Here is an 18369-nt window from a genome sequence, read left to right on the forward strand (position 1 = left end):
TGGTGACAGAGGGAAACTTCATCTCAAAAAAAAGGAAAAAACTATAAAGGGCTGGGCGCAGTGGCTCACGCCTATAATACTAGCACCTTGGCAGGCCCAGGTGGGAGAATTGCTTGGGCCCAGGAATTGAGACCAACCTGGAAAACAGAGCAAGACCCTGTCTCTTAAAAAAAAAAAAAAAGAAAAGTTGGCTGGGTGTGATGGATCACACCTGTAGTCCCAACACTTTGGGAGGCCGAAGTGGGCAAATCACAAGGTCAGGAGTTCGAGACCAGCCTGGCCCACATGGTGAAACCCCATCTCTACTAAAAAAAATACAAAAAATTCGCTGGGCATGGTGGTGGGCACCTGTAATCCCAGCTACTTGGAAGGCTGAGGCAGGAGAATCACTTGAACCCGGGAGGCAGAGGTTGCAGTGAGCCGAGATCACGCCACTGCATTCCAGCCCGCTGACAGTGTGAGACTCCATCTCAAAAAAATAAAAAAGAAAAGAAAAGAAAAGTTAGCCAGGTGTGGTGGCATGCATTTGTGATCCCAGCTACTCTAAAGGCTGAGACGGGAGGACTGCTTGAGCCTAAGAAGTCAAGGTTGCAGTAAGCCAGGATTGTGCCACTGCATTCCAGCTTAAACAACTGAGATGCTATCTCTTAAAAACAGAAGTAGAAGCAAACAACTATAGGGGAAAATGAGGGATACATACTTTAAGAATTTCTAAAAATTTACATGGAAAAACACTAGGATTCTATAGAAAATAAAACAGTATTAAATAACATTATTTATAAAATAGATACTAGCAAATTACCTTACGTAAAGATTCAAGTCAGTAACTTAAAGGATCTTACATAAAAGTACTTTCCGTTGGTTGGAGGAGAGACTTTTACTATACACTGTTTTTCAATTTTTTTAGACAAATTACATTTAAAAGTTTAAATTTGCTTATCTACATTCTTAATGTGAATTGCCACCTTACTATAGGAAGGCTATTTTTGTTTCTGCAGTCTACAAAAAGAACAAAAATATTAAAAACGTACAACTCTTCTCACAGAACTAAGTTGGTTTTACACAAAGACATCTGGCACAAAATACAATGAAATTTCAATATAGAATTACAGCAGGGGATGAGGGTGGAGAAGGAAGAGATTACCAATTCTATGAGGGGAGACAACAGAAGTATTTTTTTAATGTCTTATTTTAAGAGTAAAACACCTGGTTTTTTTTTTAGATGGAGTTTTAGGCGGGAGTGCAATAGAACGATCTTGGCTCACTGCAATCTCTGCCTCCAGGATTCAAGTGATTCTCCTGCCTCAGCCTCTCAAGTAGCTGGGATTACAGGCACACGTCACATGCCAAGCTAATTTTTGTATTTTTAGTAGGGAGGGGGTTTCACCACATTGGCCAGGCTGGTTTCAAACTCCTGACCTCAGCCTCAGCCTCCCAAAGTGCTAGGATTACAGGCGTGAGCCACCACGCCCAGCCAACACTGAACATTTTATTCAGAAATAGTTAAGAAAACAGAAATATACATTGGGGGTTTATAGATTACTTCTTTTTGGGGGGCAATACTGGGAATAGAAGAGAAAGGAGCTTCCTTTCCCTTTCCTTCTTTCATTCATTCATTCATTTTGAGAAGAAGTCCTGCTCTGTTGCCCAGGATGGAGTGCAGTGGCGAAAACTCAGCTCACTACAACCTCCACCTCCTGGGTTCAAGCAATTCTCCTGCCTCAGCCTCCCAAGTAGCTGAGATTACAGGCACACACCACCACACACGGTTAATTTTTATATTTTTTTAGTAGAGACAGGGTTTTGCCATGTTGGTTAGGCTGGTCTCGAACTCCTGACCTCAGGTGATCCACCCGCCTCAGCCTCCCAAAGTGCTGGAATTACAGGCATGAGCCGCCGCGCCTGGCCAAGAAAGGAACTTTAGATAAATAAAATGATTAAACATTTGTAGCATGCAGAATGAAAATATTCCCTCAGTAATACTCAAGTTATCCAGATTTCCAAGATGTTGGTAGCACCCCAAGAGCTTCAAAAGGGAAATTAAAAGAAAAACGACGTTACCCTTTCTGAAACACAGATTCACTGTTTGCCGTATTCTTTTCTCTAGTAAAAAATGAATAAAGTTTCCCCTGGAAAAACTAAAAACAATCTGAGGTATGTTTCAGAGAAAACAAAATTGCTTGATAAAAATGCCATGTTAACAACTGAGGAAATTATTTTACATATATTAATTTTAACACAGGAATAATATGTCAAACCAGGATTTCTCAACCTCAGCACTATTGACATTCTAAGCTGTATAGTTTTTGCTGTGGGAGGCTGTCCTGTATATGTATATTGTAGAATGTTTAGCGGCAGCCCTGGCCTCTACCCAAGAGGCCAGTAGGACCTACCTCCTCATTCAAGCTAATGCACTAAATTCTGCCCTTCATTGACAAATCCCATTAATGCATGTATTTATTCCATTAGTGACTCTCTTGTGTTCCAGATACTTTGTTAGGCACCAGAGAAAATATGATAAAGCAAAACAGCTATTTTCCTCACTCTCATGGTGCTTACAGCCATGGTGGGAAAAATCCATAGAAAAAGACTCACATACACAAATGCAGACAGAATAAAAAACTCACACAAACAAACGTTGCAGATGTTGTTAAGTTACCTAAAGGAGATATGCATGGCTGTGCATGGTGGCTCATGCCTGTAATCTTAGCACTTGGGGAGGCCAAGGCAGGCGGATCACTTGAGGCCAGGAGTTCAAGACCAGCCTGGCCAACATGGCGAAACCCTGTCTCTACTAAAAATACAAAAATTAGCCAGGCGTGGTGGTCCACGCCTATGATCTCAGCTACCTGGGAGACTGAGGTGGGAGGATCACTTGGGCCCAGGAAGCAGAGGGTGCAGTAAACTGAGATTGCGCCACTGCAATCTCAGCCTAGGAGACAGAGAGAGACTATGTCTCCAAAAACAAAAAAAAAAGAGAGAGAAGACATACATATTCCACTGAGAATGTATAATAAAGCTGCATACTCAAACATTTATTAAAAGATGTGCACAATCAAAAAATTTACAAAGTACTGCAACCCCTCACCTGAGCTTTATAGTATCTCATTCCCTTCCATTTTCTTAGATTAAAAAGCCTAATTCTAACTTTGGTTTATTTTAATATCTAGTTTCTATGGCTCTCATAGGTTTAAAAAAACAGGCTCTCCCCAAAAGTAAAATGATCTAATTAGAAGTAGTACATGATTTCTGCAACCATTTTTAAATCTCAACCGAAATTATCAAAATTTAAGCAAATAAAATTTCACCCTATCTAATAAAAATATTGAATGTTTAATAAATGGGCTTAAACCAGAGCTCTTTAGAATATTTTAAACATATCAGAAAATTCCATGTTCAAGTTTCTTTTAAGATGACAAACATGAGAGTTTTTTGTTTTGTTTTTACAACCTTCATTATTTCTGACAATAAAATATCAATATAAATAGTTCAAAACATCTGTTTTCAAAATGTTCAACGCCCCAGGACATGTTTCTTTGAAAAGTCACTGCATTCTCAATGTTGAAATGTCATCTTTATCTTGAAGGGGCAGGTTAAGCGTTTGTTTTCTTTGAAAATAGAGCTAGGTATCAGAATATACTCAGCTACATAATAAAGGTCAGCAAATTTAATTTTTCATTTTTTATTTTAATAGAGACGAGATCTCACTATGTTGCTCAGGCTGGTCTCAAACTCCTGGGCTCAAGAAATCCTCCCATCTTGGCCTCCCAACATGCTAGAATTACAGGTGGGAGGCACTGCACCTAGCCAAGGTCAGCAAAATCGACCTTTTGGCAAAATAAAAACGTCTTCTAAGTTCAATAGCTATATCGCCCCTAGGGAAACTTTTGTGATAGCAGAAATTTTCCTTGGCTCCTCCTTCCCAATCATTTCTGTAGAACTGTAAAGATTTGCTCTATTTAGAGATTAAGTATATAAACTTTCATGTAATTAGCCATATTGATAACCTCCAGTAACACTTTTGGGTACTTCGAACTTATTTGCTGCCTATGAATGATTCCATGAATGATCTTCAGTGCTATTAATTAGTCTACAAATATTCACTGAGGAATAACCAAAACAGAAAAAAACCCTATCCGAATGGCACTAGTGAGAGGGAGATGAACAATAAGTAAGATTATTACGTGAATATACACTCTGTCAGAGGTGATAAGTACGAAAAAGAAAACAAAAAAGCAGATATTATGGGAAGAGAAGGCATTTGAAATCTTTGACAGCAAGCCTAGCAAAGGCCTCACTGTAAAGTCACGTTTGAATAAATACATAAAGGATATGAGGGGGCAACACATGCATTATGAAAGGCCCTGAGGTGGATCTGCGTCTGCGTACTTCAGTAAGACCAATGAGGTCAGCGTGGCTGAAGGAAGTAAATGAACAAACGGTTATAGTGAAAGATGTCTGAGAAGTACACGTGAGGTGTGGTGAAGATCATGTAGAGCCTTACAGGTTAGCAAGGAATCTTTTTTTTTTTCTCAGAATAAAATGGGAAGTCACTGAAGAGTGTTAAGTAGAGCAGTGACATGACTGGACAATCTATATTTATTTACATCAGTATGGACTCGTGTACTTATTCTATGGATGAAAATGCAATATTATCATTATTTTTGTGGTTGCTAAAATTGGTCCAGTTCTTAGGAGCTCCTTCAGGTAGGTTCCCGTGCTTTGAGCAGGTTTTCATCTTTTTAAGCACTTCATTACTTTCTGGCACCACAAGATGATCTAGGCTTACCTTGTATTTTCTCTGCACCAGTCCTGTAAGGAACTACTTCTCAAGGAGCCCTGGTTCCTTTCATTGAAGAGCAATGGTTGGAGACCAAGATCTAAGCACTAGGTATTCTCAATGCTACTGGGGTGTCATTGTTTCTATGCCCTCTCAGGGGATAGAGGTAGGAAATATACATATTCAAATTAACTCATACATATGCACACATCTATATTTCTGTATGTCTGTGTAAATATTAAAAAACATGAGTTTATTTTCATACTTCTGATCTCAACACTACAGCATGACTGTACAGTTCTTTTTGCCTCTAGTTTTATGTTATTTAATCAAGACACTATTTTCTACAGTTACTTAGGTGAGTTCTTTCCCTCCCTATCCTCTTTTATGTGAATTTTACTATTCCTTTTTGGGTTCTCCTGCATCTGGGTAGGTGGTAATTGCTTATTTGGTCTCCCACATCCTGGTTGGTGGCAATTGCATAGAAGCATTTAAAACATTCCTATGGTTCTAAGAATCAGAGTTATACTGACAAATATACTCCGAGAAGTGCCACTCACATTTCATCCATACTACACAGATCTCCACTCCCTTCTTCTCCCTCCCACTCCCTACAGGTAACCAATCTCTAGTTTCTGATTTATCTGCATGGTACTCCATTATATGGCTATATGGATGTAACACAGTTTATTCAACCCTTCTCCTCTGTGTGGGCATTTAGTTTGTTTCCAATATTTCGCAAATTAAATAATACTATAATTAATAACATTAAGTAATACATAATTTGTATTGTTAGAGGCATATTCAGGATAGACTCCTAGAATAATTGAGAGGTAAATGTATACAGTTTGTTAGGTATCACCAAATTTCCCTCCAAAAGATGTGTACCAATTTGCATCTGCAGCAGCAAAGAATGAGAGTACCTGTTTCCCCACAGCCTTGTCAACAAATGTGTTGTTTTATGTTTGAATTTTTGCCAGTGAGACAAGTCTTCCTTTCTTGAGACAAAGTTCTAGCTAACTGGTCCATCTTGTGCCTATTTGATAATGAAGAATAATGAACAAAAGCCAGGCGTGGTGGCACATGCCTATAATCCCAGTACTTCGGGAGGATGAGGTGGGAGTATCGCTTAAGCTCAGGAGATCGAGACTAGCCTGGACAACACAGCAGAACCTAGCCTCTACAAAAAATTTAAAAACTAGTTAGGTGAGGTGGCGCATGCCTGTGGTCCCGGATATTCGGGAGACTCAGGGGAGAACTGTTTGAGCCTGGGAAGCCAAGGGTGCCAATGAGCCATGATCATGCCACTGCTCTCCAGCCTGGACAACAGGGTGAGACCCTGGAAATAAGGGAGGAAAGAAGAGGAAGGAAGGAAAGAAGAGGAAGGAAGGAAGGAAGACGAAGGAAAGAAGAGGAAGGAAAGAGGGAGGGAGGGAGGGAGGGAAGGAGGGAAGGAGAGAGGGAGAGAGGGAGGGAAGGAGGGAGGAAGGGAGGGAAGAAGGAAGAAGGACAAAACAAACAACCGTACAAATGGCGACACAAAACTGACACTCCCGTGAGTTTTGAGTGATTCAATCTAGTGGAGAGGTAAAGGTTTGACAGAGTTACCACTAGGTCCCTTCTAATCCCCACAAGGTCTACCAACTCCAAGTACTCAATCTGCATTTAACTTGCTTAGGCCCACCAAATTCTAATGCCTAAACAAAGTCGGAAGGGATGCAATGTCTCCTAAGGCCTTGTGATTCCTCTGCCAGTGGTAGGACACAGTCTTCATCTCTAAATACCATTTAATTATTAATCAGTAAGAACAAAAATGGTAACTTCTGTCCAAAAGGGACAGAGTGAGGCAAGTTTTCTTTTAACTACCTTCCTAGCAAACAGAGGTAGGAAATACATGGACACATACAAACTCATGCAAATACATACACCTACATTTCTGTACTAAGTATCAAACACTACGAGTTTATATTGATTCCTCTGGTTCTAATCCACCACCAAAAAGCTCATTTAGCCTTTGTTACCTTCCCTGTAATACTTTTCACTGTCACAAAATAGCCCAAAATAAAAATTGCTTTTATGAAGTAATTCATAAAAGAGATGGTTTTCACTGAAATATCATTGTCTTAATCCAGTCTCTAAGAATGTTCAGGCTGGGGAAAATACTATTATGCATTAAACTGTTCAAAATTTGATGACATATACACTCTAATGTAAAATTTCCAAAACAAGCACTCTGACTTCACTACTCTTGAGGTGATGCTTACTCATCTATGTAAATCAGGTCATTTTGATAATCCAAGTAAAGCTAATGTTCTAATGATTGAATTTTTACTTGAATCTAAGTCCTTGTCTCAACTATACTTTTGAAAGCTTTGCCTATGTTCTATCTATTAAAGCCCATATAGTTTCTAAGGTCAAAATTTCCAGTTTTAATATTCCATTGGAAGGGCTGTCTCACTTCTCCAAATATACTTGTTAAAAACCAAAGGGGCCAGGCACAGTGGCTTACACCTGTAATCCCAGCACGTCAGGAGGCCAAGGCAGGCAGATCACCTGAGGTCAGGAGTTCAAGATCAGGCTGGCCAACGTGGTGAAACCACATCTCTACTAAATATACAAAAATTAGCCGGTGTGGTGGCACGAGCCTATAATCCCATCTACTCAGGAGGCTGAGGCGGCAGAATCGCTTGAACCCAGGAAGCAGAGGTTGCAGTGAGCTGAGATCATGCCACCACACTCCAGCCTGCGCAACACAGCAAAACTCCTCTCAAAAAAAAAAAAAAAAAAAAAAGGAAGGCCGGGCACAGTAGCTCACAACTAAACTCCCAGCACTTTGAGAGGCCAAGAAGAGAAGAGAGGATCCCTTGGGTCCAGGAGTTTGAGACCAGCCTGGGCAACATGGTGAGACCCCATCTCTACATTTTAAGAAAAAAGAAAAAGAAAAGCAATTTGTAGACAGCAAAGCGTATCACTTCACAGAGTTTGCTGTCTTTATAGATGGGAGGTAGCTGTTTCATTTGTATTTGTTTCAAAATTACATGAAAATCACAGGAAAATTTCTGAAAAATGGCAGACTATGCACATATTACTTTGATACAATGCAATAAAGATGAACTGAACTGCTGACCGAACTAAAAAAAATTTTTTAATCACTTTTTAAAACATCAAACAGAGGTAGTCCACATTATGGACTAATGACCTTCAAATCTTTTCAAATATTTTCTTTCATTTTAAATCATTATCAAATAGTTTTGTCTTAAAAAGTTACTACATGAATGTATAAGCATAGTGCAAAATTTTCATTTCTAAAATTTTAATTTCTAATTTAAATGTAAACTACTTATTTTAAAAGATTCAAGTTCACTGAGTAACATACTACATTACAATGGCTTACACAAATTTTTTTTTTTTTTTTTTTTTTTTTTGAGGCAGGGTCTCACTCCAATGCCCAGGCTGGAGTATGGAGTGCAGTGGTGCAATCATGGCTCACTGCAACCTCAATCTACTGGACTCAAGCAATCTTCCCACCTCAGCACCCCAAGTTGCTGGGTCTACACATGTGCACCAGCATGCCCGGCTAATTTTTGCATAAAATAACTTTTTTTTTTTTTTTTTTTTAATTAAACGGAGTCTCTCTCTGTCACCCAGGTTGGAGTGCAATGGCACAATCTTGGCTCCGGGCAACCTCCACCTCCCAGATTCAAGCAAATTCTCCTGCCTCAGCGTCCCAAGTAGCTGGGATTACAGGCGACTGCCACCATGCCCAGCTAATTTTTGTATTTTTGGTAGAGAAGGGGTTTTACCATGTTGGCCAGGCTAGTCTCAAACTCCTGACATCAAGTGATCCACCCACCTCGGCCTCCCAAAGTGCTGGGATTACAGGTGTGAGCCACCGTACCCGGCCTAAAATTACTCTTAATAAAAATTAATAATTTCCTATTTTGAGAGCTTTTACACTACAGCAATCATGTAATAATCCTTTCAAGTGAACTTCTGATTAAAGTGAATGTTATAAAACTATGATTTAAATATTTGCTTTGTCTACTTACTTCTGTGCTCCCTGAGACAACAGCTTTGTCCACATTCACTAACAATGGTTCTTCCATCTGGCATACTCCTAGTGACCACTCCACACAACGGTGATGAGCCCAACAAGTGCCTAAAATGGGAAAAATGAAAAGGAGCAAATGAGCAAACATTACAAAATTAAAGCTAATAAATAAAGACATAAAACTTCAAAATCAACTCTAATATGTAAATATACAATGGCATCCTATATTTGTGATAGCAGTAAAGTGGCCCTTCTAAAAATGTGGACCAACCACTGAGTGCCAGTATCAATATCAAACTGAGAAATTCTTAGAAATACAGAATCTGTCTGGGTGCAGTGGCTCACTCCTGTAATCTCAGCACTTTGGGAGGCCAACGCTGGTAGATCTTTTGAGGCTGGGAACTTGAGACCAGCCTGGCTAACATGGCAAAACCCTGTCTCTACAAATTAGCTGGGCGTGGTGGCGCACACCTGTAATTCCAGCTACTCAGGAGGCTGAGGCATGAGAATCACTTGAACCCAGGGGACAGAGGTTGCAGTGAGCTGAGATCGCGCCACTGCACTCCAGCCTATGCAACAGAGCAAGACTCCGTCTCAAAATAAAAACCAAAAAAATGCAGAAGCGCAGCTCACAAGTGAGATCTACTGAATCAAAAACTCATGCAGTGGGGCCCAGCAATCTGTGTTTGGTTCTGTTTTTTTTGTTGTTGTTTTGTTTTGGTTTTGAGACAGGGTCTCACTTTTTTTGTTGCCCAGGCTGAAGTTCAGTGGCATGAACACAGCTCACTGCAGCCTCAACCTCCAGGGTTCAAGCAATCCTCCTGTCTCAGCCTTGCCAAATAGCTGGGACTACAGGCACATGCCACCACACTCAGAGAATTTTTTTCATTTTTTGTAGAGACAGGGTTTCACCATGTTGCCCAGTCTGGTCTTGAACTCCTGAGTTCAAGCGATCCACCTACCTCAGCCTGCCAAAGTGCTGGGATTACGGGCTGTGAGCCACCGTGCCCTGCCAGCAATCTGTGTTTTAACAAGCCGTCTGGTTATTATGATGCACACACAAGTTTGAGAATCACTGAATTAGTGATTATTTCTTCAACAAACAAAATTAGTTTTTAGTCATTTTATTTAAATATTATATATGTATTTGGTATGTTTCTGGTATTACTTAGTACTCTGTTGAGGTGATATACAAAGGAAATGTATAGAAAATAAACTACACATACACCTCTACTTCCCTCATCCCACAGTGAGAGCACGTATCAATGATTATTAACACTTCAGCCTTTAAATTATCCATCACATAACACTTGAACCACTATCAGTCAATCTGCAGTTCAACTACAGAATGAGATGTACTTTAAATTCCAGTAGCACCATATCATGAGTGCTGAGTTACAACACTGTTATAATAAGATAATCTACCCGGCTAAGACCTATTTTCATTCATGCCCAAATAAAATAGACTCAGAATGCCACATTCCCCAAGTTCTCACTTTAAAATTTTCCCCTTTACAATTTTCTCTTTTCTCAATTGTCAGATCTCCATGGCACCGCTATCTACACAAGAAAAAATACAAGTATTTTAAAAAGCATCCAGTCCGGTGGTGGTACTGTACAGATTTTAAATAAATTAGATAAACCTTTTTAGACAACCCTTTTCTTTTACCTAACCAGGCATATTTAATAATGATTTTTTTATAGTATGATTATAATTATTTCTAGACGAAAGGTATTTATTATTGAGGACATTAATAATGTATTAAAATTAAAATGCTTCCAGAATTAAGAGGCAGTTATTATTGAAAACATGCCCATACCTGTAGAATCAAATAAGGCTTGGATATCAATGGCATCTGGAAGCCCAACCAGACTGAGTTCATCCCACAGTTTACCAGCTTGATCATCTGAAGCTGTCTGGGTGCTTACACTTACACAAGATACTATATTCTGCTGAGGAGATCGTTCTCTGAAAATAAAATAAAATAACTGTGAAAGTGAAAACGAGCAGAAAATTGTTTCATTTTTAACTGTTTAAATGCAATGTACTGCCAAATCAATTTTAATTTATCAGCCATTAACTGTCATAAAACAACTTTTAGAATTCATCTGTTAGTATTATCCATGGTATAATATTAAACTGGGTTGCCATATTATATCGTATAAGTAACAAGTAAGAAAAAGAGTCTCCAAACCCACAGGGAAGTATTAAATTGTAAATTTGTTTTTCCATTCCATAATATAATGTTTTTAAAACCGACTCTCATATCCTAGTCAGGAATTGTATTTAACACATAAACTGAGTATTTCCTTTGGCTTTACTTAAACGCTTACAAAACAAAACTTGATCAAATCAGAAATGTTTAGTCTGCTGTATCTTGACTGAGGACTGCCACAACAGAGGTGGCAGTTAACTGTGTAAAGAAAGGATATTTTCCAGGGAAAATGAAAACCCACTACAGAGTGTGAAAACAGAGGCAGGAGGAATGGAATGTATCAGCTGTAGCTTTCTTATGGTCCCGTCAACAAATCTCAACAGCTGGTCTGTGGCATGACGTTGCAAGTACTCTCAATCAAGACTGTACGTCACAAATTGGAAGTAAAAAGCAAAAGCAAAATAGCTACCAAAGGCATGTAGAATAAGGAAGACAGTATAACAGCAAAAACTATAGTCTAAAAAAAGAACATTGAATAAAGTAAACAACATATGGGAGATTTCAGGCTTTCAAGGTCTAACACTTTAGGTATTATTTAAGACCATTAAATAAATAAAAATGGCTATTGTACTTAATTATTAAATATGGGAAATCAGATGACTACCACTAAAACTTAAATCTTCTCCTAATATCATAGTATTTAACCTGATCATAATTCTGGATTAAATCACTATTGAATATAGATCATAACTCACTGCACTTCTGTATGCTGGATATTTATCATGATTCCTATTAAGAGAAAATCAGCACAATGACCAGGGTACTAAACATTTTTATACCTGGAATCATTGAAAGAAAAAAAGTATTAACATATTTCAATAAGTACATTTAAATATCAAACCATATAAAAATAACCAGTAATGTTTTTATGTTCAGCATTAGAAATGCATAGACTTTTTTTAAAAGGTATAGCATGCTATGCTAACTTTAAATTCTCATTTTAATAAATGCCCACAGTAAAATGAGAACAAATTCTTTCCTATAAGTATAATCTCTATTCCTACAAATATATTCTCCATTACAAATCATTGTTATTTTATTGGGAGAAAAAAAAAAGACAAACAGTTCATCTGTAACTACTAAGTGTTGTTTTAGCATACTGTTTTGCACTAGTATTTGATGAGGAAAAGGAGTGTAAAAAAACCAAGAGAATGACTAATGTATTACTAATTAGGTCCTAACCAGCAGCTTAATCAAATTCAACCTTCAAGTTTTGAGACTGGTTTGTATGTATATACCATATCAGTAAGATATCAATGTCAACACTAAGGATGACAGCAGCCCAGCTTAGAAAGAGATATCAAGAGGAATCAGCTGAAATGCATACCCACAAAATTCGTAGTTATAAAACAAAAAAAGGAAAAAAATTATTGATTTTTTTATTTAGTGAAAATGAGCAAAGACATTTTCAAAACCTCCTTTGTAAAATTGTTTTTTAAATTAACTAGCTATTTAAACTTCATTAGCAATATACATTTTGTAAATATTTGAAATCATTACCAAGCTAAATTAATTGCCTACCCTTCAATGATGCCAAACTTTTAAGTGTACTTCATTAACTGCCATATTATCATTACTTATTAAGTTGGTAAGCACTAAGTATATATAAAGACTTTCATTTAACAAAGGCTATTTTTATATAATTATCTGAGCTCATAAGAATTTTCACTAAAAATTAATTTCACTTTTAAAACAAGGAAATGAAACCAATTCTATTTCTCAGGACAGGATTTTATATAATTGCCATTATTTAAGGCAGAACATGAGGATATAAGATACAGCCTGATTCACTCCATTAAATTTGCTAATAGACATTTTAAGTTTCCTGGCCTTTTGATTATTTTATTAAGATGTGTGTACTCAACTGACAACTAAAGAAAAAGCTATAGCCTTCAAAACATCAAAACTCTCCAAATATAGTACTTCTAAGTTTCCTTAAACTGTTCCACCTTAAATTCTTTTAAAAGATTCTCCCTCTTTTTATTGTTTCATTTCCTACTTCAGGTCTTCAAGGCATTGGCAGCAGTTCAAAACAAGGAGCCAATCAAATAAGTACAACACAACAATGATTTAGTACTTAAATTTGGATATAAGCCAGATAAGCACTTGAGTGATTACATCATAACCCTCAAGAGGCAGTGTTAGCTTTGCAAGCTAAATTAATTTTTACACGTTCTCATCAACTACAGAAACTTCTACTCCCTTAACCAGCACAGCCAAGTCTCCATATTAATATGGTCTTTAAACACAACTGTACAAAATATTTTAAACTATATCAGACAAGACCTTTAGGTAATTACAATGTGCCCATGAATACAGACATACACACATCATTACAAAAAAAAAATTCCTTAAAAAAGAAAAAAGCATCTTCTGGGAGGGAAGGCAGGGGAGGGAGGGAGGGCAGAATGTATAGGACAGTGCAACATTTTCTGAAGCACACAAACTTATATATAAATTAAATAAATTAAATGAATGGATCGATGAATGAATGACACAAAAGACATGAGTAGTGAAAACCAATTCTGGATTTGCTATTGTATTATGTTATATTCTTAAAATTAAAAGCTTATTTAGAGAAACAAAAGAAGAACTTTATTGATCTGTTTTATTATTATCTTCTTTCCATTTATAAATTCCATGAACTCCTTCCCTCTCAGCTTGTGTTATGTTCTTTGAAGTTTTCTTCCAGAAGTTTAGTTTTGTGATCACATCGCTTTCATATACAATTAATATAAACTTTTTTAAAAATAACAAGAAAAATTTGTGAAAAGGATAGTTTGTTGGATTAATTGGTTAATGGTGAGTCAGAGTATCCCATAAATGTGGAGAACAGGAGAAACTGTTCAACAAGAACAATCCCGTTTGAAAATTTATAAACATTATAATGGAAATAAATTATATGCAGTCTTAATCTATTCCAACATTTAAAGTCGAAACTGCTTACTTTCTCTGTCCTCTTTGTTTTCGTGGTGCTGAGTTTTGCATTTTCTCATAGGTTCCATTGCTGTTGTCATCAATGTCCTTCTTGTTAGAAGGTTGGTTTCTCCATGGCAAGATAAATCCAGGCGTTATTCTGAATTGTTTTAAGTCTCCTTGTCCTAAGGAACTTTTTTCCCCACAGTAACAAAAAGCGCAGAGCTGTTCACTAGTAAAAATGAAATGTAAGTCAGAGAAGGAGAAAAGTAGCTTTATTCAACTGCTTTAAGCGATAACTATAGATACTTGTGCTTTTAAATTATGTCTAAAGCACAAGCTAAGCTTTTCAATCTATTTTCTACAGTCTATTCAGTGATTACCCATAAGAACAATTAAGTTTAATAATTATACATTTGGAATTCTACTTTTCCATAGCATTTTAAAAAGTAGTACACATATCAAATCCAAAAAATTCTAGTTAGTAGTTAGAAAAGTTATTTTCTTTTATATTTGACTAGAAAAAAATCCAAGTAAGAAAGCTAAAGATGGGGGGCCAAGCACGGTGGCTCATGCCTGTAATCCCAGTACTCTGGGAGGTGGAAGTTCGAGACCAGCCTGTCCAACGTGGTGAAACCCCATCTCTACTAAAAATACAAAAATTAGCTGGGTGTGGTGGCACACCCCTGTAATCCCAGCTACTCGGGTGGCTGAGGCACCTCGCTTGCATCTGGGAGGTAGAGGTTGTAGTAAGCTGAGATCGAACCACTGCACTCCAGCCTGGGTGACAGAGCAAGACTCTGTCTCAGGAAAAAAAAAAAATGCAAGTTAAAAATGGGAAAGAAGGTAGAGTTTAGTAGCCACCCAACTGTATGACAGCTCTGTAAAACATATGGTGACAGTTTTATTTAACCACTTGATAGAACGTTCATTATGCATGATATATATATACCACACACATGCATACACACGGGGAGATATAAAAATATAAACTTAAATAGTTCCTGGGTTGAGTGGTAGTAGATTTTTAGGGAAGCAGAAGAGCTGAACTGGAAGGAGGAAAGGGATGATTAGGAGCAAAGGGGATTTTTTAGGCCAGTGAAACCATTTTATATGATACTATAATGGTAGATACTGAGCCCTAATGTAAACTATGGACTGTAGTTAAAAATAATGTATCCATATTGGTTTACCAACTGTAACACAGCACACAATACTAATCATGAGGGAAACTGCTGGGGGTAGAGGTAGGAGAATGAGCTCAATTTTTGTGTAAACCTAAAAATGCTCTAAGTCTATTAATAAAAAAGGAGAAAACATTAAAAAATTAAGAGACAACAATCAATATACATATATAGAATATACACTTACTAAGAGATCTTAGAAAGAATGAAATTAAAAGGACTGCTTCCTCTTGATTATATTTACACTTCACAAGATATTTACTGCTGCTATACCCAAATCCTCCTTCTTGGGCATTAAAGTTACCTCTACAGTATTTACCCCATGATCTTACATATCTTGCATTACCAGGTGATAGAACTAACCTATAGCCTTTTGAGGTGACTTTTTAAAACTTAGGTTTAAATCATATTGGACTCTCAACTAATTACTTTTATCAAAATTAGCTTTGTTTTTGTAATAAATTACCTATTTCAAGTTCATGATAAACTATGTTGTCTGCTGGTACCGAGACATACACAAATTAAATGTAGTGTAATTTCAAAAAAAAAAATCAAGTCAAGTTGAAAAAGAAAATTTCTTCTTTCCAAAAAGAGACCACCACCTTATGCTTTGCCAGTATCTTACTATCCCCTTATTTGTAATTTTCTCTGAGCTATTAAGCTTACATTTATTTCACCATATCCCATTTCTGGTTTGTTTCTTCCCCTAGAAACACTACCCATGAGAAGCAACAATCAGATTGACATTAGTCTTATCAACATTGATTGTAACGGCACTGATTAGAAAATGGAGCAGTATTTTAAAGCTATTGCAGAAAAATACCTCAGCATTCAATTTTATATTCAAAACTATCGCTTAAATGTGAAGGTATAATAAAATTACTCTCTGGCTTAGAAGACCTCAGAAATTTTGCCAGATAACAGATCAAAAACGAAAATACTTTTAGAGAAGTACTTAAATTATTAAAGAATTAGAAAAGGTTGTATGAAGTAAGGGAGGTCAAACACCTCAGAGTAATTTATTGTTGACTTTTTTTAATACGAGGTCAAGGGAAATTTCTAGCTTTTGGTCTGGCTGTAGAAAGCTGCAAACAACATTGTGCCCAACCACACAACATAACCCAACCAGAGAATCTGCAAATTCACTTTTCTGAAACCCATCAGAGGGCAGAAATCACAAGGCAACCAACTCACCACCAAATGAAAGACACTTCCATAAAGAAATGTGACAATAGCACCTCTGAGGAAGAGGCCACTGATATCATACCAGCAGGGTGATAAGAATTCAGTAAAAAATTTTAAGAAATTGCTGGAAGCCAAGTGTGAAACACAGTAAGACTATGTTAACACCTGTGACCAAAGACAGGGGAATTCTAACCCACACAAAGGCTCCTCTTCATGTACCTCATTAGATGTCACGCACTACAGCAACTCAGCCAGGAACAGTGGCTCACACTGCAACCCCAGTGCTTTGGGAGGTCAAGGCAGGAGGATTGCTTGACCCCAGGATTTTGAGACCAGCCTGGGCAACATAGTGAGACCCTGTCTGTATTTTAAAAAGAAAAAGAGGATGGGCATGGTGGCTCACACCTGTAATCCCAGCACTTTGGGAGGCCGAGACGGGCAGATCACAGGTCTGGAGTTCGAGACCAGCCCGGCCAACATGGTGAAACCCCATCTCTACTAAAAATACAAAAATTAGCCAGGCGTGGTGGCAGGCGCCCGTAATCCAAACTACTCGGGAGGCTGAGGCAGGAGAATCACTTAAACCCAGGAGGCGGAGGTTGCAATGAACTGAGATCGTGCCACTGCACTCCAGCCTAGGCGACAGAGCAAGACTCCACCTCAAAAAAAAATAAAAGAAAGAAAAAACATATATACAGCGACTAAAAAACATTTTCTAAAATAGCATACGAAATCTTACTAGCCATTACAATAATGTAAACCAAAACCACCAATTAAAAGGCAAAAATCACCAATTAAAAGACCATTTTTGAGATTAGATTAAAATTAGATCTAACAATTGGGTGCAGCTGGGTGTGGTGGCACACACCTGTAATCCCAGCACTTTGGGAGGCCTAGTTGGGCAGATCACCTGAGGTCAGTTCGAAATCACTCTGGCCAACATGGTGAAGCACACACCACCCACTCACCTCCTCCCCATCTCTACTAAAAATACAAAAAAATTAGCCAGGCATTGGTGGTGTGCGCCTGTAATCCCAGCTACTCGGGAGGCTGAGGCAGGGGAATTGCTTGAACCAGGGAGGTAGAGGTTGCAGTGAGCCGAGATCGCACCACTGCCCTCCAGCCTGGGCAACAGAGCAAGACTCCATCTCAAAAAAAAAAAAAAAAAAAAGGTGCAAAAAATGTTGGAAGTATAAACACAAATGACATATAAAACAAGGACAAAAATGTTGATGGGAAAAGAGGTAAAAAGATACCAGGCAAACATAAACCAAAAGGAAGTTTGAGTGGCAATAATTTTATCAGACAAAATGAAAGTTATGTCAAAAAGAAAACATGACATTAGAGATGAAAAAGATGTTACACACTAACAAAATGATCAATAGTATAATAGATATCGATCATAACCATATACTCAGACCAACATGAATCTGGTCTCAAAATGAATCTCGAATCTGAAAGAGATGGTTAAGCATCTCCAATCTGAAAATCCAAAATCTGAAATGCTCCGAAATTCAAAACTTTTTAAGCACCAACATGATATCACAAGTAGAAAATTTCACACCTAAGTACTTAATATAAACTTTGTTTCGAGCATAAAATTACTTAAATATTATATAAAATTACCTTCAGGCTATGTGTATAAGGTATATACGAAACATAAATGAATTTCTGTGGGCGGCAAGCCACCCAGGTGCCGAGGCAAGAGACCGAGGGCATAAGCTGTTCCAGTATAACAAAATATATAAAATAAGAATAGTTATATAGATCATAGATATGATTATACATGAATATCATTAATCATTAGTTTGTAGCAATTACTCTTTATTCCAATATTATAATAATCCTCACTCTACAATCATAACCTAGGAAAAACCAGGCCACACGGCAATAGGAGCTGAGGGGACATAGTGAGAAGTGACCAGAAGACAAGAGTGCGAGCCTTCTGTTATGCCCGGACAGGGCCACCAGAGGAGTCCTTGGTCCCAGCGTCTGGGAAGACGCCTGTTGCCAAGTGGACTGTGGTCTAGCGGTAGT

The 18369-nt window shown here is 37.7% G+C and overlaps 1 protein-coding gene across 6 annotated transcripts in view; it reads right to left on the minus strand.

Annotated features, from left to right (window-relative positions):
- Positions 1-18369, minus strand: part of KMT2C (lysine methyltransferase 2C) — a 301574-nt gene that overhangs the window by 165792 nt on the left and 117413 nt on the right. For all 6 annotated transcript variants that reach the window (XM_063606427.1, XM_034965307.3, XM_034965305.3 and 3 more), the window contains 3 exons: positions 13995-14195; positions 10652-10800; positions 8830-8939 (listed from right to left, as the gene is read on the minus strand). In XM_063606427.1, coding sequence (XP_063462497.1) covers positions 8830-8939; positions 10652-10800; positions 13995-14195 — 460 coding nt within the window. The remainder of the gene's footprint in view (positions 1-8829; positions 8940-10651; positions 10801-13994; positions 14196-18369) is intronic.

Source organism: Pan paniscus, chromosome 6 (genome assembly GCF_029289425.2).
Source record: "Pan paniscus chromosome 6, NHGRI_mPanPan1-v2.0_pri, whole genome shotgun sequence".
Taxonomy (NCBI): Eukaryota; Metazoa; Chordata; class Mammalia; order Primates; family Hominidae; genus Pan; species Pan paniscus.